This window comes from Oryzias latipes, chromosome 13 (assembly GCF_002234675.1).
Source record: "Oryzias latipes chromosome 13, ASM223467v1".
In the NCBI taxonomy this organism is placed as follows: Eukaryota; Metazoa; Chordata; class Actinopteri; order Beloniformes; family Adrianichthyidae; genus Oryzias; species Oryzias latipes.
In genome coordinates this window covers 4,403,396-4,424,737 of record NC_019871.2, presented here as the reverse complement: position 1 = coordinate 4,424,737, position 21,342 = coordinate 4,403,396, and the positions used below count along the sequence as shown (strand labels likewise).

General features: G+C 40.8%; 1 protein-coding gene across 5 annotated transcripts in view; it reads left to right on the top strand.

Moving 5' to 3' along the window:
• Window positions 1-21,342, top strand: part of LOC101164989 (neuroblast differentiation-associated protein AHNAK) — a 40,526-nt gene that overhangs the window by 17,501 nt on the left and 1,683 nt on the right. For 3 of the 5 annotated variants that reach the window (XM_023961950.1, XM_023961955.1, XM_023961954.1), the window contains exons 3-8: window positions 1,229-1,321; window positions 3,179-3,304; window positions 3,668-3,833; window positions 5,062-5,255; window positions 5,729-5,952; window positions 8,727-21,307. In XM_023961950.1, the coding sequence (XP_023817718.1) occupies window positions 1,229-1,321; window positions 3,179-3,304; window positions 3,668-3,833; window positions 5,062-5,255; window positions 5,729-5,952; window positions 8,727-21,307 (13,384 nt within the window). The remainder of the gene's footprint in view (window positions 1-1,228; window positions 1,322-3,178; window positions 3,305-3,667; window positions 3,834-5,061; window positions 5,256-5,728; window positions 5,953-8,726; window positions 21,308-21,342) is intronic. The other 2 variants (XM_011482247.2, XM_023961953.1) reach the window with 2 other exon arrangements.

The window sequence follows — 21,342 nt, the reverse complement described above, 5'->3', positions numbered from 1 at the left end:
GACCTCCACAGGTCTGTTGTGAGGGCCAGCTCATTTCCACTCCATCTTCTTTGGTGTCTTCATCCTTACTGATCTTTGTTACTTCCTGCTCCAAAAGGTCCAGTGCTTCTCTTTTGTGCTGTCTAACACTTTCTTCATTCGTCAGTTCTTCAAAGTTGTCCTTTCCATCAGACTTCTGGAACCTGTCAAGATGTTTCCATCTCTATCCTTGATCATCCTAATCTGCTTCACATCCTTCCGTCTCTGTGTGTCTGCCTCATCTGGACAGATCCACCTCTACCTCCACCTATCAAACAAGAGGCCCTTTGTTTCGCCTTCACCCTCACCTTGTGCTGCACCCACCTGCACTCCTGTCTCCTGACCTTTCCCCTTTGCAAAAAAGAAAGAATATCAACAGTAACCACTATTTACGCTTTCTGTTACCGTGCTTTTTGGCCACGTGTCTCTTTTGACCCATATCTTAAATCAGCAACAAAATACATTAGAACCATTGTTTGTCAGCCACACTTCTTTGTCCTTTAATTGACTTGTTAGGCCTCCTAATTCATGAAATTATTAGTTTCAATGCTTTTGGTCTGAGCCTTATGGTCTTTTTTTCAGCGTTAACCCATCAATTTCCATTTCGGAAAAACGGTCCAAATTTACTTGCAAAAAAACAACATTAATAAATAAAATACTGCTGTGTTTGTCACAGAAGAATGTTACAACACACCTCATTATTAATTAGTTTAGTTTGTTTGTCTGCCTGCGCCATGAACAATAGAGACATTAATGTTGTTGGGGTCCGATTTGACGCATATGAGCTTCAAAAAAGGACAAATAATGTTTTTCTTTTGGGTTACAGAAGTTGAATAAATAAAATGCAGAACAGATGAGAACAAAAACATACATTTGCAAAATATTTTGTAGAGATAAAATTTACTGACAAATACTTTTTGGTACTTTCATGCTTTTAAAATGAAATGAGTCTCCTAACACAACGGGAAGGTTAAGCCTTTAGTTTCAGTCCGTTTTCACTTTATAGTGTTGTCTTCTACTTCTGCATGCAGTACAAAGACAATACTCTAAAGTAGTGCAGCTGTAATGTAATGCATTACAACTCAGAGAGAGTAACTTCAGAGAGCAAAATATTACTTTTGAATAACAGTGACAAGTGATCTGTAATATATGACCATCTGGATGTGATTTGTCCTGCGGCTGAACGAAGCGCCTTCTGCTTTGCTTGCAGGTAAAAGACAAGAGGCGTTCGCCCCCACCCAGGTCCCCGGCCGGCCCACAGCACAGCGGCCTCACAGACGAGCAGGAGAGCCCAGAGAGAACGGTGAGGCTTCCGGCCACCAAACACCGTCTTCCGCATGGTGAAGCGTCCTGCAGAAAAAAAGACCAGCGACCATCAGATTCACTCACAACCTCTGCATCACTCACTCACCACCCGCCCTTTAGAGTCTCACCAGCCCTCCTTCACAAAGAGTCCAGTTTGTCATTTCCAGCTGTTTGTTAGTTATGTTTGAGTTGGTTGAGGTTCTGCCACAAACCCGGCTCCCCTCATCTGTTTTAGGAAAACCGTCAACAACATTCTGATGCAGCTTAATCTGGAGGCTTCGTCCACCTGTCTGGTGTTTTGACTTCTTCATACCCACAGGTGCATGAAGAGGTTATCTGCTTCTGGTGTTTGTGGACGGATGCTTCTGTGCAACAAGTCCTTTCGAAAAATATTCATGATGCCTAATACTAAATGTAAGGGGGAGGAATTTTCTTTGAATCAGATGTTTTGATTTTTTTTCCCAGATCTAATTAGTTTGTTTTGCAGGGATTTCTTTGATTGGCAGGTGAGTGAACCCACCTGCTGAAAATGCAACGTGACGCGTCATCACGACATGGGTCATGTTCTCGGCTCAGAAGAGACTTAAATGTCAGAAAATAATTTCTATGCTAACAAATTCAGAAAAACGGTTTGATTCGGGACGTTCATGCAGCCAAAGCAACAGATCTGCAGAGAGCAGCAGGTCAGGACTGTTCACCCTCATTGTTTCATTCCACAATGTGAAACTGAGCAGCTTTTCGGGATGCAGTGACACCCGGTGGCTGTAGGTCGGTTATTGTGCAGCTGTAAAAGCATCTTCTGCCTCTCTGGATCCGTCACTCTCTTCATTTAAAGCTCAATACAAAAGGACAACCTGAGTACATGCAACATGTTATAAAGGGAGAGAAAAATCGACCAAACCTGCTTGGTCTTTGTCAAGAAAGTAATTCTAAAAGCCTATTGCAAAGGTCTGCAACCAACAAGCCATTTATTTGATTTTTACCAATCAAAACCCAGCAAGAGCCACAAAGTCCTACTTTATTGTGCAGAAAAATCATTTTACGTTTTTGTAGCAATAATGCTTTTAAAGATTCACAATAATCAAATTATTATAATACTTTTTTTTTTTCTTTAGTACAGTACATACAGGTTCCTTTCATCTCAAGTAAGGTCCTTCTGCTGCAGCAGATTCACTTGAATCAGAAACACAGGAAAGTCAAGCCAAACATGGCCTTTTCTCTCATTCTGACTTTGGTGCACCTTTACCTTTTTTCTCTTTTCTTATTGATCATAAACATGACAACATTGCTGTAGAATCCCATTAAAATAAACTAAACATATAAATCCATTTATGTATTTTAGGAATTTTGCCCCTGAACAGTAACTAGACAGCAGAAGATATTTGCTTTCTTTCTTTTTTTTTTTTTTTTATAATGATCAACTCTGATAGTAGGTTAAACTTTTTGATATCATTTTGCTCAGTTATCTGACATGTTTATGAGAAGTGGAAAAAAACACAAAAACAAGACCTCTTGATTTCAGTGTAATGTGTAGCAGTGGTACAAAAAAACCAACCAAGTAATTTTACCGATATTGGATCACCTCAGTCTAAAAAGGTAAACATAAATGACAAACCTTAAATAATCTGTTATTTATTTAAATCATTAGCATTTTCTTTAAGAGCAAGACCCAGATTAGTGATAAAAGAGCCAAACGTGGCTCCAGAGTGACAGGTTGCAGCGGTTTGATATTGAGGAGCAGCAGCTGCAGATCGGTGTTTCTTGGTGGGAGTTTTAACATTTTGACGATAAGATAATTTTTTTTTTGTATGCTTTTCTGCACGGCCGATCATCTCACAGCATCTGTTGTCCGCAGGTGCAAAAGGAGAAGCTCCATGCAGAGCTGAAGCAGGTGTTGAGCCAGAAGAGGAGTCACCTGAGAGAGTCCACCTGCCAACTCGCCCAACCAGAGATGGACTGCGAGCCGACGGACGAGCAGACGGTGAGCCGGAGAGGGACTGAGACCAAAAGCTAAAGCTTTTCATCATCTGCAGACGTTTTTTTATTTGGAAATGTTGTCGAGGGTTGAAGTGACCTTTGCTGCCAGACAGCTTAATAGACTAAATGGATCCAGAGGTGCAGAATGACAAATGCACCGAAACTTTGCACTCAATCCAACAAATCAAGCAAAAAGAAGAAAAAAAACATCACCAAAAAATAAAAACTTTAAAAGCTCAACCATGACTGCACAATCAGCAGATTCTGACTTTGACTGACTTCAGAAAAACTCAAATATTTGAATATTTCCATTCAATTAAATTGATTTCTCAAAGAGAAACTAGAAAAAGTTGTGTTTTGTGCACAGAAGGGAGTGGAGGACGACTTCAGGAAGTCGGTGGAGATCGTGGTGGAGACGGACGCAGAGGTTGGAGCAAGCGGTTACAGCGTGACGGGCGGAGGAGAGCGAGGCATCTTTGTCAAAGATGTCCTCAAAGACTCTCCAGCTGCTAAACACTTGAGTCTGCAGCAAGGTATCATCAGCAGAGGGATTTTTAAAACTCAAGAAGTAAAGATTTGTGTTTAGAAGAAAATTATTTTGCAGTAGAAATTTTTTTAAGTAAATCCTAAAGGGTAAGTCATATTTATAAGAAACACAAAACCTAGATAACCGCCAAACCAAAGGTCATCCTGGGTTTTAATATATTGAAATTTGCTTGTATTATAGATCAGTTTAAGTACTTTTTTTGAGCTCAGCATGGATTTAACTATTTAACAACACCAACAAAGATTTTAAAAATCACTAAAAAAAAACTCAAATGCCTTGGGTGATTAATTCACGTGATCCATGTTTTAACAATATGTTAAAAAAAGAACTGGAGGCTGATATCAGTTTACCGCATGAACAAACTAAAAACTCTAATAAATCAGAAACCTGATCATTGCACAGATTTACAAAAAGAAAACCTAAAACTCAAATCAAAAACAACAGAACAGAAGAAAATCAGTATATGTATATGTATATGTATATATATGTTAAAGATACATTGGAAAGCAGCTTAAACAGAAACAGGCAGGACTAATGTTTACATCCATCTTTTATGTAAGCACCTTGTGTGATGAAAAATGCAATCTGAATGGTTTAAATGATTGATAAAATCATCTCTGGTATGAATTTCACCTACATAGGAACAGATGTGGTTCGCATGTATACAAAGAAATGTTTCCAAATACACCTTTAAGACTCAGACATATGTCACCAACAAAAAGCTGGTGGTGGTCTCTATCAGCCATATCATGGAAGAATGTCAGTCAATTGGAGCTAAACGCGTAAAAACCTTGGTTGCTAAGGAAAATTTAGATAATTACTTCTAGGCAGAGACATGAAAATTATAGGATGTATTTATGAGTCACAGACATGAAGAAAACTGTATGGTTGCCATGGTGAAAAACCTTTATATTGTAGTCACTCGAAAAAAGAATGCTTAAAACGTTTAATCTTGCTTACAGATTTGCATTCTAATTTAAATAGAATAAATAATGTTTTTATGTCAGGTGTTTAGATCAAATTTAGGTCGTTTTAAAAGATAAATACTCAGAAATGTAAACAGTCAGCAATTAGTAGAGTCGGTTCAATTAATTTTGGGTAGTAAATAAATCTGTTAATTCCAGATACAAATCAGAAAAACGTATCTGTAATAAAATGGATTAAAAAATACAAATGAATGTATCCCTACATCCCTTCATTCATGTTGTGTGAAGGTGATCAGCTGCTGAGTGCAAAGGTCTACTTTGACAACGTGAGGTATGAAGACGCTCTGAAGATCCTGCAGTGCGCTGAGCCGTACAAGGTCAGCTTCCAGCTGAAGAGGACCGTCCCCGAAACTGAGGTCAGCGTGCGACCCAGAATCCTCGGCGGGGATGTCAAAGGCCCCAAGGCCAAGGTCGCCAAAATGGTAATCCCTCTTTTTATTCTGTGTCAATAAAATGGACTAAAAAGGTTGACTGGTCACCTCTAGAAGACTCAGAAACATGTCGGATAAAAATGGAAGAATTTGAGGGGATCAACTAAAGATTGTTGGAAGCTGCTTGAAAGCGAATCCAAGAGCTTGAGATGAACTCTGCCTAAACTAGGACTTTAAAAACACAAAAGTCATGAATAAAAACAACTGTAGGTTTGAATTGAAATCAATTTAGTTTGCAAATTTTATCCCTGATTCTTGTCTGATTTTTTTGTGATAATTTTTCAGAGGAAGTTTTGTTGTAATAAATCTACATTTCACGTGAGACAAACTTAAAATTGCAGATCACTTCATGAGTTTCAGAATGACAAACTTGTAGTCCGTCGTGGATTAGAGTTCAGACTGTTGCTGCGTGACAATTTTTCCTTTGGATCGGCTTTCCAGATTTCATTTGTCGTTTGTTCCAGAGTGTGAAGGGCACCAAGCTCTTCAAGACTCAGAGGAGGAGAGGAGGTCGCTTCGGCCTGAAGAGGCTGAAGGAGAAGAACAAAGAGGATGTGGTGATGGAGGGAACCCCGCCCAGCCTGGAAGCCGGCGATGTGGACGTGGAGTTTTCACTCCCCACATTCAGACAGAGGAAGGGTGTCAATGAGGCAGAGCCAGTCGTGGGGAAGGGAAAGAAACGGATCAGGTTGTGTTTTTTGATCATTTGTAGGAAACATTGGGATTATCTCCAAAAGTATGTATTTTTTGCAACATGGTACAGGTCAATAGGACACCTCTGATTCATGTCATTAGTGTATTTAGTCTGGCTGATGAGCTTTCTAAGCCTTGCAGTATGTAATAAAAATATAATATTTGTGTGAAAAAACTAATCAAATGTTGCTTGTGTTGCATAAACATGTGAAGAACTAACCACTGTGGTCATAGTTGGTTTGTTTTGGATCACAGGAAGACATTTTTTCTACAGTCTCCACTACAAATCGACTTTAGTCTTGAAATCCATCAAAAGGAAAGCTCACATTAAGTATCTCATAAAAGAAATGGTAAAAACATTGGAAGTAGGAGATTTCTTTCACTGTCACTCTTTGGGTTTGTTCTTTTATTCTTCCATATTTTAGTTATAGCTCTGAAGTTTTGGGAAAAAAACTTTCTCTACCCACGTCTTGTTGCTATCATAATTTTTAGCAAAAAAGCAACAGAGAACACACTAACAACTCAGTCACAACTACTAAAATTTGGGTATTTGGTTGATTTGGAAAATCTTAACGTTTAAGTTTAAAAGCCAAATTAAAATTCTGTCTAATTCATTCAAATATTTTGTCCTCTGCTTCAGAAGAAGGAAGTCAGAGAAGAAAAAAGCTGTAGAATTCACTAGACATGACATTCAAACAACTAACTGACGCAATTACAAACAAAAAAATACTTAAAAAAAAGAACATTGGCCAACTACAACCAGGGAAATTAATCAGGACGAATTCAAATAAGGAAGAGACTAAAATGGATTAGGGAAGGATGGGCGAGCACATTTAAAATGTAAGTTATTATTGTTGTTTCGTGCTTTTTGCCATTGTTCAAAGCCTAAAAGAAGGGTTAATGATACTGTACATTGACAGGATGTGACTTCACTGAAGCTGTTTTACAGTTTTTCTCAGTCGATTTAGTACAATTCTCAGATCAGAATTGAAGTTTGCAAATACGTGTGTGCATTTCTCAAAACAATTTGTACAAACAGCAAAACACTATGGATTTCTTGCAAAAGCCTGTAACTTGCTCAAAATCTTTAGTTCATCTCTCAAAACTAAGTCTTTATATCATTGAACATGTCAGTGCCATCAGGATGTCAAGTCCTTGAGTCATTGTCTACGAACAAGACAGTCAAATGACTTAGTCATGTTGTCAATATAACTGTGTGCTTTAGAGGGAGGTTCTGATGTAAACTATGGCTAAAGTTTGGATGACAATTATTATAAAATGGAAGTTACACCTTTTTTGTTTGATTGCAAGAGACTGGACAAGATTCACATTTACACTTTTATTGTTCATATTGTAATTTTTTGACAGACCATGTCATACCAACATAGAAAAAACCCACTGCAAACAGTAACACAAAGGGGAAAAAAAGATAGGACAATATTCTGTCCAACAGTACAGGCAGTGCAGTAGGAATTGGTGTGGTCTTCCTACACCTCTTGTCGTTCCTGTATGTTAGGCCACAAATTCTCATCCACATCACAGCGAATATCCTCTCTTGCAATGCAGCGAAATATGTTTGTCACATTATGAAAACTTGGTCAACCATTTTGCAGTTAATGACTTATACGATGAACTAATGACTAGGTGTTTTGAGGAGTCAGACTATTGCACAGTGAACTATATAAGACATTTTGATCAACATGACATAAACAATTGATAATGTAGCAAAGAGCAGAGAATTGTACATAATCATTTGCATGGATGTACCAAAGCAATTGCAACTTGTTCAAAGAAGTGATAAACTGCTTATATGATGTGCACAAGTGACATCATGATATGAAGATTGAACAAATAGTTTTGGGAATTTCATTCTGATCTGTTGTACTAAAGCGACTGAGAAAAACTGTATATATGTTAACACAAGTTAGAACTAACTGAGGTGGTTGTAGGGTTCAAATGTGGACAGACACAGGTTAGTCTGACAGCTATGACCTAATTGTAGCACAATTTCAATCTTAAATAAATAAATAAAAATGAGAAAAAGGGTTCCACAATACAATTAGGTTGGGTATTAAAATGCACACAGATATGAAAATACCCCAAATAGTTTCTGTGGTTATTTCTCATTTTGATTAGTTTTATTTTTAAAGTGAACGAAACAGGATGGGCATTTTTTACAGGTTAACTAGCGGTTAAGTGCTTTGGCTCCATGTACTTTTGGTTTCGAACAAGCCTCAATGTGGAAGTTGAATTAGGATCCTGCAAAACCAAAAAACAATTAGTGAGTCTTTTCGTGCCCTATTTAGAATGCAGTTTAACACATTACATCTTTAAATGCAAAAGGATAAAGAAAACCTTGTTTGCTATAAAAAATAAATAAATGTCACAGCTGATATCGGATACCAGCCTTACTTTATCATATGTTGATCAGAAATTCCAAAAATGTTTTGCACCTGTAAAGAATTTATAGGCTTGGCTGAAATTCTTACGTCTTTATTTTGAGTTCGGTTTTAGATGTTTTTGAATAGCTGTTAATGCTTCAATGAAGAATGAAAATACAGTTCACAGGGTGCACGAAACTAAGAGCTACTGTAGTTGAATATTTTTTATTTAAATTGGTGGACTTTTCTGCAGTGCAGTTTGTATTTCTTGGCCACATGGTGTGGTGAGCAGAACAGCAAGTGGCGTTTTGTTGGTTCTTCAAAGAAAAGTAGAAGAAAAAGTTCCAAACTCTCTTTTATTTTATTTTCTCTTGATTTTATTTTTCAGGTTTCCTCACATGAAAACCAAGAGTTACACTGGAGCAGTTCCAGGTGGAAAACTGGGAATAAGACGACTTGAAGTGGACGAAAACATCTTTCCACCAGAAACAAGTGGAGCAGAAGTGAAAACCAAAGGAAAGGGGCACAAGTTTGGGATTGCATTTCCCAAGTCTAAACACAACAAGTCAGGTTCTGCTCAAACTGGATCTCTGGAGCGGAAGCCTCCAGAAGTAAGAATCCACCCCCCTTCAGTGGAATTTGATGTTTCCAGTGTTAAAGATGTGGAGAAAAGAGGCTTAAAGTTGAAAAGTCCTGATGTGGAGTTTGCACTACCTTCAGGAAAAGCTGGTGGATCTGTGTCCACTGTGGAGGAAACCTCAGAAAGCAAAGCACCAAAAGGAGATGTCAGAAGAGAAGCTGATGCAGCCGGGGGGAAAGTTCATGCTGACATTAGCAAGGGAGATGCTAAACTCAGAATGCCAAAACTCAAACTTCCCAAAGTTAGACTCTCGCGTCATTCAGATGAGATTGACTCTGCTCTTCAGGTCAAAACTCCAAAGGCAGAAATGAAAGGAGATGACAAGATACAGCTTCCAGAGGGTCCCGACATCCGAATGCCAAAAGTGGAAGGCGATCTCTCAGGAGGAGCTGCTTCTGTTCAGATTCCCTCCGTTGAGATCTCCTTACCAAAAGTAAAGGGTACGTTTGACGCTGATGTTTCACTCCCGGAGTCTGGAGTAAAGGCATGTGTCAATATGCCTGATGTTGAAGTCTCTGGATCAGAGATGGATTTGCAATTAAACGCCAAACAGAAGGTACCAGATGAAGTGGAGGGCATGTTCAAAGGGCTCAAAATCTCTATGCCAAAGGTTGACATCTCCTTACCAAAGACAGGGTTTGCTGGTGTCGAAGGTCCAGGCGTAGGAGGAAAAATCAGTCTACCTTCTGTGGACATTTCTTTACCACAGATGAAGTCTGGGGGCGGAGATGTGGACATGGGCTGTTACGTTGGTGGAGATGGAAAGTTCAAAATGCCAGAGTTTGATCCAACTTTCCCTGATATGAAGTCATCAGATAAGGAAGAAGAAGGGAACTTCAAGATGCCCAAAGTAGATCTGAACCTCCCCATAGGCAAAGCAGGAACAACTGATGATGACGGAGCAGCGTCTCAGCTGCCATCAATGGAAGTCTCGCTCCCTAAAATGAAAAGAAACAAAGTGGAGGTAAGCACCAAAGGAGGTAAGCTTAAAATGCCAGAGGTGAAATTTTCTCCACCCAAAGGCAACATCCAGGGAGGCTTTGAAGTGGAAGGACAAGCTGGGAAAGAAGGCAAATTCAAAATGCCTACCGTTGATGTGTTGATGCCAAAGCTGAAACAAGCAGAGGGTCCCATAGAAGGCCCTGAGATGATGAGTGGAGTTGAAATCCAATTACCCTCCAATGATGCATCTCTGCCGACAGCAAAGATGAAAGGAAATATTGAAATAGAGGGCCCTTCTGCAAAAGGCGGAAAATTCACAATGCCTCCAGTCAATATTAAACTCCCTCAGATGGGGTCAACTGAAGCTGGAGTTGACTTACACGGACAGAAAATGGAGGTGGCATCTGGAGATGTTTCCTTAAAACCAATGGGTGACATTGAAGGAAAAGTAAAAGGAGGGAAATTCACATTACCTTCTGTTGATATTTGTCTTCCAAAAATGAAGCTTCCTAAAGGAGATGTGACTCTAGAAGGTCCTGATCTAAACCTTTCACTTCCCAGTTCAGGCAACAAGGTCAAAGGTGACAGTGATGGGGGAAAATTCAAGATGCCAACCTGTGATATTTCTCTCCAGAAGGGGAAAATCAAAGAAGGGGAGATGAATATCAGAGAACCTGAGGTCAAAGGAGAAAAGTTCCAGATGCCTTCTTTTGATGTATCCCTGCCTCAGATAAGAAAACGAGGTGAGGACGTTGATGTTGAACTGCCAAAACTAAAAGGCGGTGAAATAAAAGCACCAACTATTGAGATCTCACCTGTTCAAGGAACATTTGAAGGTAATTTTGATCTTGAGAGTGATGGAAAAGAAGGTGAATTCAGGTTACATGGAATGAAATTCCCAGAGGGTGAAGGGAATTTCCAAGGTCCCAAAGTCAAAGGTGCAAAGTTTGAAATGCCCAAAATTGACCTCTCGCTTCCAAGAGGAAAAACACAGGGAGCCTTTCATACTGAAATTCACTCTGGAAAAGATGGAAACAAAGAAATGGCATCCTGTGATTTTGATGTTCCTAAAGGAGAGTTGAGTGCTGATATAAATGTTGATGGTCTTGAGAGAAAAACTGAAAAATTCAAATTGCCAAAGATTGATATTTCTCTTCCAAAACTAAATCTGCCAGAAGGTGAAGTCAAGTTTGAAGGACCAGAGACTAAAGGACAAATGGAAAAACCATCTCTTGACATTATACCCCCTGAAGGAAAACTAGATGTTGACGTTGATGGCCATAAAGCTAAGGGGTCCAAATTTCACATGCCGACTATCAACATAAACCTTCCTAAAATCAAATCAAAAGAAGTGAGTATAGATGTGAAAGGACCTGAAGGTGAAGAAGGAAAGTTACCGTCATGTGATATTACACTGCCTGACAAAGAATTTCCTGAGGCAAATGTTAGCCTTGGAGGTCCAAATGTCAAAGGAGGTCAAATAAATGTACCAGGTGTGGAGGGTTTACTTCCAGAAACAAACGGAAAGGTTGGCATGAGTGTTGAAACTCCTGAAGGGAACTTGGAAAAATTACAAATGCCCAAATTTGACATTGCAATACCAAAAGTAAACTTTCCTGATAGTGCAGGGAAAATGAAAAAGCCTGACCTAAAGATCAAGAAAATGAAGATGCCAGACATCGACATTCCGCTTTCAAAAGGAAAAGCTGAGATTGATATCGAAATAGATGGAGGTAAAGGTAAAAAATTCCACATCCCCTCTGTTGATTTCTCCCTTCCTAGGATAAAAACTAAGGGATTGGAGGTCAAAACAGGAGGTGTTGAGGAAAAAATTCAAATGCCAGACACTGATGTTTCCCTCTCCGAAGGCAAGGTAGAGGTAGACACAAATGTTGGAGTTCCTGAGGTAAAAGGGGGAAAATTTAAAATGCCCAAATTTGACATTTCATTTTCAAACAAGAACCTGCCAGAAGGCAAACCAGAGGTTGACATTTCAACAGCAAAAGGAAAGATAAAGGAAGATGTTGATTTGGGTGGCAAACTTCCAACAGTGGATTTCTCTCCTCCAAAAATGCAAGCAAAAGAACTCCATGTTGACATAAAACCCCCAGAAACTACAAATCTACATATTTCGTCGCCAAAAGTAGCTCTTCCAGGAGGTGATGTTAAGATTGAATGTCCAGATATCAAAGGAAGGAAGATTGAGATGCCAGACATTGATTTGTCACTCCCTAAAGGAAAAGGAAAAGGAGACATTGAAACCACAGGAAGTTCTCACAAAGGGGGAAAGTTTCATATGCCTGCCATTGACATTACCCTTCCTAAAATGAAAACCAAAGGAGCAGAGGTACATGTCGAGAGTCCTGAAGTTAAAGGAGGGCAGATTAAAATGCCATCTCTTCATGTGTCTGAGCCCAAACTGAAGTTTCCTGACATAGATGACAGTCTGAAAGGTCCTGAAGTTGAAGGAAAGATCAAAAAGCCAAAGGGAGACATCTCCCTTCCAAAGGGAGAGGTCCAAGGTGATTTGGAGGTTGAGGGTCCTGACATGAAGGGTGGCAAGTTCAAAATGCCCAAATTTGATGTGTCCTTACCAAAAGTTAGTCTGTCAAAGATTGATGCCAGCGTTGAAGGACCAGATCTGAAAGGAAAAGCTGAAATGCCGAGTGTCGATATCTCAGTCCCAAAAGGAACAACAGACTTGGGAGTTGATGTGGACCCTGGCAAGGGCAGCAAGTTTCACATGCCCTCACTGGATATAACACTTCCTAAAATGAAAACTAAAGGACTCAATGTTAATGTTGAAGGACCTGAAGTCAAGGGTGACATGTCACTCTCTGAAGTTAAATCCCCAGATGTGGATGTCAACATCAAAGGTCCTGAAGTTGTAGGAGGATATATTAGTCTGCCAAATGTCGATGTTGCATTCCCAAAAACTAAAGGTGACTTTGAGGTTGAGGTTCCTGACATGAAGGATGGTAAGTTCAAAATGCCCAAATTTGATGTTTCCTTACCAAAAGTTAGTCTGCCAAAGTTTGATGCCAATGTAAAGGGACCAGATCTGAAAGGTAAAGCTGAAATGCCGAGTGTCGATATCTCAGTCCCAAAAGCAACCACAGATGTGGGAGTTGATGTGGACACTGGTAAGGGCAGTAAGTTTCACATGCCTTCACTGGACATCTCACTTCCTAAAATGAAAGCAAAGGGGTTTGATGTTAACATTGAGGGACCTGAAGTCAAGGGTGACATATCACTCCCCGAAGTTAGGTCCCCAGATGTGGATTTCAACCTCCAAGGCCCAGAAGTGGAGGGAGGAAAACTTAGTCTGCCAAAAGTCGATATTGCACTCCCAAAAACAGAAGGTGACTTTGAGGTTGAGGGTCCTGACATTAAGGGGGGTAAGTTCAAAATGCCCAAATTTGATGTGTCCTTACCAAAAGTTAGTCTGCCAAAGTTTGATGCCAGCGTAGAAGGACCAGATCTGAAAGGAAAAGCTGAAATGCAGAGTGTCGATATCTCAGTCGCAAAAGGGACAACAGACTTGGGAGTTGACGTGGACACTGGCAAGGACAGCAAGTTTCACATGCCCTCACTAGATATAACACTTCCTAAAATGAAAAGTAAAGGACTCAATGTTAATGTTGAAGGACCTGAAGTCAAGGGTGACATGTCACTCTCTGAAGTTAAATCCCCAGATGTGGATGTCAACATCAAAGGTCCTGAAGTTGTAGGAGGATATATTAGTCTGCCAAATGTCGATGTTGCATTCCCAAAAACTGAAGGTGACTTTGAGGTTGAGGGTCCTGACATGAAGGGGGGTAAGTTCAAAATGCCCAAATTACCAAAGGTCAGTCTCCCAGAGGAAGATGTGAAAGTTAATTGTCCAGATATCAATGTCGGGAAGATTGAAATGCCAGACATTGACATCTCACTTCCAAAAGGAAAAGCAAAAGGTGATGCTGAACTTGAAGGACACACTGGAAAAAGAGGACAGTTCCACCTGCCTGCCATTGACATTTCTCTACCTAAGATTAAAACCAATGAACCAGAGATACATATTAAAGGTCCTGAGGTTAAGGGTGGAAAAATCCCAGACATTGACTTCTCACTCCCCAGAGGAGAGGTCGATGCTGACCTCAACTTGGAAGGTCCAGAAAGAAGAGGCCAAGTCAAGATGCCCAAAGTGGATGTTTCACTTCCAAAGTTTGAACTAAAGGTGGAAGGGAAAGTTGAAGGCATTGATGCAGAAGGAAAAACTGACAAGACAAATTCCAAGATTTCACTCCCTGAAGAGAAAGTCAAGGGAAATGTGAACATTGAGGGACATAGTGGAAAAACCGGCAAATTCCATTTACCCTCAATTGATTTTTCCCTTCCCAAGATAAAAGTTAAAGGAAAGGAAACTGAAGGGCTTAAATGCAAAGGTGAAATTTCAATTCCAAAAGAAAATTTACAAGGAACCCTAAATGTTGAAGGATCTTGCATAAAAGAGAGTGAATGTACAACTCCTACATTTGATGTCTCACTATCTAAAATGGCTCTTACAGATGGTGATAGTAAAATTGAAGGTCCAGATATCAAAGGAAGGAAGATTGAGATGCCAGACATTGATTTGTCACTCCCTAAAGGAAAAGGAAAAGGAGACATTGAAACCACAGGAAGTTCTCACAAAGGGGGAAAGTTTTATATGCCTGCCATTGACATTACCCTTCCTAAAATGAAAACCAAAGGAGCAGAGGTACATGTCGAGAGTCCTAAAGTTAAAGGAGGGCAGATTAAAATTCCATCTCTTGATGTGTCTGGGCCAAAACTGAAGTCTCCTGACATAGATGTCAGTCTGAAAGGTCCTGAAGTTGAAGGAAACATCAAAAATGCAAAGGGAAACATCTCCCTTCCAAAAGGAGAGGTCCAAGGTGATTTTGAGGTTGAGGGTCCAGAAATGAAGGGTGGCAAGTTCAAAATGCCAAAATTTGATGTGTTCTTACCAAAAGTTAGTCTGCCAAAGTTTGATGCCAGCGTAGAAGGACCAGATCTGAAAGGAAAAGCTGAAATGCCGAGTGTTTATATCTCAGTTCCAAAATCAACCACTGATGTTGCACTCCCAAAACCAGAAGGTGACTTTGAGGTTGAAGGTCCTGACATAAAGGGTGGTAAGTTCAAAATGCCCAAATTTGATTTGTCCTTACCAAAAGTTAGTCTGCCAAAGTTTGATGCAAGCGTAGAAGGACCAGATCTGAAAGGAAAAGCTGAAATGCAGAGTGTCGATATCTCAGTCCCAAAAGCAACAACAGATGTGGAAGTTGATGTGGACACTGGCAAGGGCAGTACGTTTCACATGCCTTCACTGGACATCTCACTTCCTAAAATAAAAGCAAAGGGGTTTGATGTTAATATTGAGGGACCTGAAGTCAAGGGTGACATATCACTCCCCGAAGTTAGGTCCCCAGATGTGGATTTCAACCTCCAAGGCACAGAAGTGGAGGGAGGAAAACTTAGTCTGCCAAAAGTCAATGTTGCTCTCCCAAAAATAGAGGGTGACTTTGAGGTTGAGGGTCCTGAAATGAAGGGTGGTAAGTTCAAAATGCCCAAATTTGATGTGTCCTTACCAAAGGTTAGTCTGCCAAAGTTTGATGCCAGCGTAGAGGGACCAGATCTGAAAGGAAAAGCTGAAATCCGAAGTGTCGAAATGTCAGTCCCAAAAGGGACAACAGACTTTGGAGTTGATGTGGACACTGGCAAGTTTTACATGCCTTCACTCGACATCTCACTTCCTAAAATGAAAGGAAAGAAGTTTGATGTTAATGTTGAAGGACCTGAAGTCAAGGGTGACATATCACTCCCCGAAGTTAGGTCTCCAGATGTGGATTTCAACCTCCGAGGCTCAGAAGTGGAGGGAGGAACCCTTAGTTTGCCAAATGTCGATATTGCACTCCCAAAAACAGAAGGTGACATTGAGGTTGAGGGTCCTGACATAAAGGGTGGTAAGTTCAAAATGCCCAAATTTGATTTGTCCTTACCAAAAGTTAGTCTGCCAAAGTTTGATGCAAGCGTAGAAGGACCAGATCTGAAAGGAAAAGCTGAAATACAGAGTGTCGATATCTCGGTCCCAAAAGGGACAACAAACTTGGGAGTTGATGTGGACACTGGCAAGGGAAGCAAATTTCACATGCCTTCACTGGACATCTCACTTCCTAAAATGAAAGGAAAGGGGTTTGATGTTAATATTGAAGGACCTGAAGTCAAGGGTGACATATCACTCCCTGAAGTTAAATCTCCAGATGTGGATTTCAACCTCCAAGGCCCAGAAGTGAAGGGAGGAAAACTTAGTCTGCCAAAAGTCGATATTGCACTCCCAAAAACAGAAGGTGACATTGAGGTTGAGGGTCCTGACATGAAGGTGGGTAAGTTCAAAATGCCCAAATTTGATTTGTCCTTACCAAAAGTTAGTCTGCCAAAGTTTGATGCAAGCGTAGAAGGACCAGATCTGAAAGGAAAAGCTGAAATGCAGAGTGTCGATATCTCAGTCCCAAAAGGGACAACAGACTTGGGAGTTGATGTGGACACTGGCAAGGACAACAAGTTTCACATGCCCTCACTGGATTTAACACTTCCTAAAATGAAAACTAAAGGACTCAATGTTAATGTTGAAGGACCTGAAGTCAGGGGTGACATGCCATTCCCTAAAATAAAGACCCCAGTCACAGATGTTAATCTCCAGAGTCCTGAAGTGGAAAGAGGAGATGTGAAAATGCCAACTCTTGATGTTTCACTTCCAAAACCTGAGGGGGACTCTGAGATTCAAGGACCTGAGGTGAAGGGTGGTAAATACAAAATGCCCAAATTACCAAAGGTCAGTCTCCCAGAGGCAAATGTCAAAGTCATAGGTCCAGACATCAATGTCGGGAAGATTGAAATGCCAGACATTGATATCTCACTTCCAAAAGGAAAAGCAAAAGGTGATGCTGAACTTGAAGGCCACACTGGAAAAAGAGGAAAGTTCCACCTACCGGCCATTGACATTTCTCTACCTAAGATTAAAACCAATGAACCAGAGATACATATTAAAGGTCCTGAGGTTAAGGGTGGAAAAATCCCAGACATTGACTTCTCACTCCCCAGAGGAGAGGTTGATGCTGACCTCAACTTGGAAGGTCCAGAAAAAAGAGGCCAAGTCAAGATGCCCAAAGTGGATGTTTCATTTCCACAGATCAAGCTGGCAGGGGATGTCATAGTGAAAGGGCCAGAGATGAAGGGAAAAATTACTGAACCAGCTGTAGATTTTTCTAAAGGAGAAAGGAAAATGGAGGGAGATATCAAAAAAGCTATGGGACTCCACATGCCAAGCATTGACTTACATTTGCCTAAAGTAGATTTTGATCTCAGCCTCCCCTCTGGTTCAAAAGGACGAGGCCTCAAAGTTGACACCAGTGGTCCTGATGCCTCAGCAGATGTGCAGATGTCAGGTATCAAAGGACAGTTAAAACCACCCAAGATAAAAGCTACAGATGCATCCATAAACACAGGCAGTGTAGACAATCCTGGAGCATCCCTAAAGCTTCCCACAGTCAAACTACCAACAGTTGATATTTCAGCTCCAAAGGTAGATCTGGACTTTGGCCTAACCAAATCAATAGGTGACGAAGTTGAAGTACAACTCTTAAAAGCAGAGGGTGGTAGGCCTTTGTCAGGAGGCAGCTTTGACCTACCTGATGTGTCACTCAAAGCCCCAAGTTTTACTTTCCCCAGGTTTGGTGGAAAGTCAAAGAGCAGTGAATTGCAGATTTCAAAATCAGAAGTTTTCATCAGTCCCCCTGATGTGGAAGGAGAGGTAAAGACACCATCAGTTGAATTTGATGATGAAGGAAAAGTCAAAGTAAAAAAAAACAAAATCAAAATACCATCATTTCGATTATCCAAAAAGGATCCAGACGTGTCAGTGTCTTGTCCTGATGTTGATGTCAAAGGGAAAAAAGAAAATGTTGACATTCAAACACAAAAAATCAGTGTTGAGGGTTCTAGTGACAAGACAAAATACAAGGTAAAACTTCCAAAGTTCAAAATCTCATCACCAACAGCTAAGCTTCCGGAGAAAGAGGGGGATATGAGAGTGGAGGCAGATGGGAAAGGTGGTTTTCACGCACCTGATGTAACCATCAAACTTCCAAAGTTCTCCATGCCAGGATTGGGCTCTAAAGAGAAGGATTTAGGTAAACCAGTGGGTGAAGTTGAAACTAAGACCAAACTCAAGATGCCCTCTGTTGAGCTGTCACTACAAGAAACCAAGACACCAGATACTGAGGTTGTTCTACCAAAAGCAGAAGTTGATGTTTCAGAAGCTGACATCAGAGGCTATGAAGGAAACCTCAAAGTCCCTAAGATGCCCAAAATTGATGATTCCATTCCCAAAGTAGACCCAGATGTGTCCTTACCCAAAGGAAAGTCTCAAAAGATTGAAAAACCAGATATGGATGTAAAAGGAGAAGGAAAATTCAAAATTCCTCAGATCAAAATGCCATCAGTAGACATAGATATTCCTAAAGGAAAATCTGTTTTACCAGATGTTGAAGTAGATGTTGACAGGGGGAAATTTAACATGCCCTATGTTAAAATGCCTTCTGTTGATATAACACTTCCAAAACCAAAAACTGGAAAAGCACTGAACGTTGATGCAGAAGGAGATGTAAGATTGCGGATGCCTGACATCAAAATGCCAAATGTTAACATTTCTGAAGGAACAAATAATAAGTTAGAAGGACCAAATGTTGACATTCAAGGAAGAGGAAAGTTGAAAACGGCTGATGTTTATGCATCTGATTTGGAGACTCCAGATGGTAAAACAGATTGGGATTCAGAGAGAAGTTTTAAAATGCCCTCTGTTGACATCTCCCTTCCAAAAGGAAAGCTCAAGGGCAACAACACACCTGAGATGGAAATGGGTGTAGAAGGAGAAGGAAAAGTCAAACTGCCACACATGAAAATGCCAGATTTTGATGTCTCTTTTCCAAAAAGAAGGACTAAAGATTCACAGATGGAGATCAAAGACAAAGGCGGAAAACTAAAGACCCCCAATGTCAGCACACCTCCCATTGATATTTCACTTTCAACAGGAAAAGATACGGAAGTAGAAGAAAGCTCAGGAGGAAAATTTAAGATGCCTATTTGGAAAAGGCCAGATGTTGATATCCCTCTGCCCAAGGGTCACATGGAGGGTCCAGAGGTAGAGTCAACGGGAGAAAGGGGTGGTTTGAAAATGCCTCACATCAGCTTACCCTATGTTGACATTTCATTGCCCAAAAGAAAAGCTGATGCTCCACATGTTGAAAGAGGAGATGGAGAAGAAAAATGCACGACTCTTTACATGAAAATGCCTTCAGTTGATCCAAATGTCCAATTAAAAGGAGAAGAAGGACCAAAATTCCAAATGCCTCACGTGAAAATGCCAAACATTGAATTCTCCTTACCCAAAGGAAAAGACATCCCAAAATTGAAAACTGAGCGGGAGGAAGGAAAAGTTAGGATGCCTTCTGTTGACATTTCAATACCAACAGGAAAAATTCCTGGTCCTAATGCAGAAGCAGAAGGAGGTCAAGGTCCTCATATAAAAATGCCCCATGTTAACATCACTCTACCCAGAGGGAAATCTGACAAAATTGATGGAGCAGAGCTAGAGACTGAAAGAGAAGGAAAATCAAACATTTCTCACATGACATTGCCCTCAGTAGACATTTCACTGCCAAGAGGGCAGACTAACGATAACAGCCCAGATATTAAGGGTGAGAGAAAAAAGTTCAAGATGGCCAAAGAGGACTTTTCTCTTCCCAAAGGAAGGTCCTTGGTTGAAGGCCTTGATGTGGACATAAAAGGAGATCCAAGCATGGCTGCTGCCAAAGCAGAGGGAGGACACATCAAACTCCCCCACATGAAGTTTCCAAAAGTTGACATTTCACTACCTAAAGGTAGGAGTAGAGGTACCTCCTCATCAGCAATAGAGATGGATGTCACTAGTCCAGAGGGAAACATACCAAAAGTCCCATCTTCTAAAGCGGAAATTGAGTTACCAACTGCAGAAGCTCAATGCAAGCTTAAAGTGCCTCAGGGAGCGCATTTGGATTCATCCTCTGAAGGAAACCAAGCTAGTCTGAAGCTCAAAATACCAACAATAGAAATCAAAAGTCCCAAAGAAGACTTGGAGCTTCAAACTGGATCTCACAAAGAAGAGGGAAACAAGGACAATAAAAAAATTGAGCTACCTGACCTGGATCTTACCCTGGAAGGATCCGGTGGCAAAGGTAAGGGTCCAAAAAATAAAGGAGCTAAATTTAAGATCCGAAAGCATAAAAAGAAAACTTGTAAAGACACATCAGCAAAACCACAGAGTGAAGAAGAAGCTGGAGAGCAGGTCAAACACAACAGCAGCAAAGATGGCGTCAATGTTCAGTTACCTGGAGTTACGCCACCAACTGTTAGTCTGAAGACCAAAAAATGTGACGTCGGAGGTTCCTCGCCTTCCACTGCAGAAGTTAGGGTCCCCAGGATCCCAGACATAGAGTTTGATATTGGTACATCTCAAGATGAAGAGGATGGTCAAACAGAAAATAAAATCAAAATCCCAAAGTTTGGCATACCTCTACCTTCAATCTCCTCTCCAGAGAGACTGGCCCATGGACCAGATATCCAGTATGAGGGTCCTAAAATTCCCAAAGTAAAGAAAGCTGTGTTTGTTTTGGTTAATCCTTCAGAACCAGATGATTCTGTTGCAGGCCCAAGCCTCCAGAAGGAGCAGACAAAAGCTGAAACTGAGATAGAGGAAGCCACTGTCAAGATCTCCAAGAAAAAGTCCAGTTTTGGGAAGTCTAAAGATAAATCAGCCACAGAAAGTGCAGAAAGAAGAGTCGAGGAAGAAGAGATATCAAGAGGGTTAAAGATGAAAATGCCCAAAGTCAAATTTTCACCCGCAAAATCGGGGTCATTTGGTGTCAAAGGAGACAGCTCAAGTCCCAACGGAGAGAAAGATGCCAGTCCTCACAAGGATGATAAAGGGACTTTTGGAGGTAAACTCAAACTTCCAAAGGTGGAGCTCACCAGTCCTTACGGCAAAATGGCTGCAGGGGAGGAAAACAAGGGAGCAAGATTCCAAAAGGATTCATCTCTGGTGGAGGTCAAGACAGAGTTCAGGGGGCTCCCTGCTCCTGCAGAGTCTGCGGGTGATGTGGTGACATCTCATGCCAGAACAGAAATGTTGGACAGGGACAGATCTGAGATCCCTGATGGTTTGGAGTTCAGTTCTGCAAAGGTTCAGATGTGGAGCGAAAGCAAGGAAGCTGAGGAACGGGAGTCTTCCTCTTGGTTCAAAGTCCCTAAGGTCACACTTAAGCCTCTTTCATCAGGTACAGATAATGCAATCTCTCATAATTATCTATAG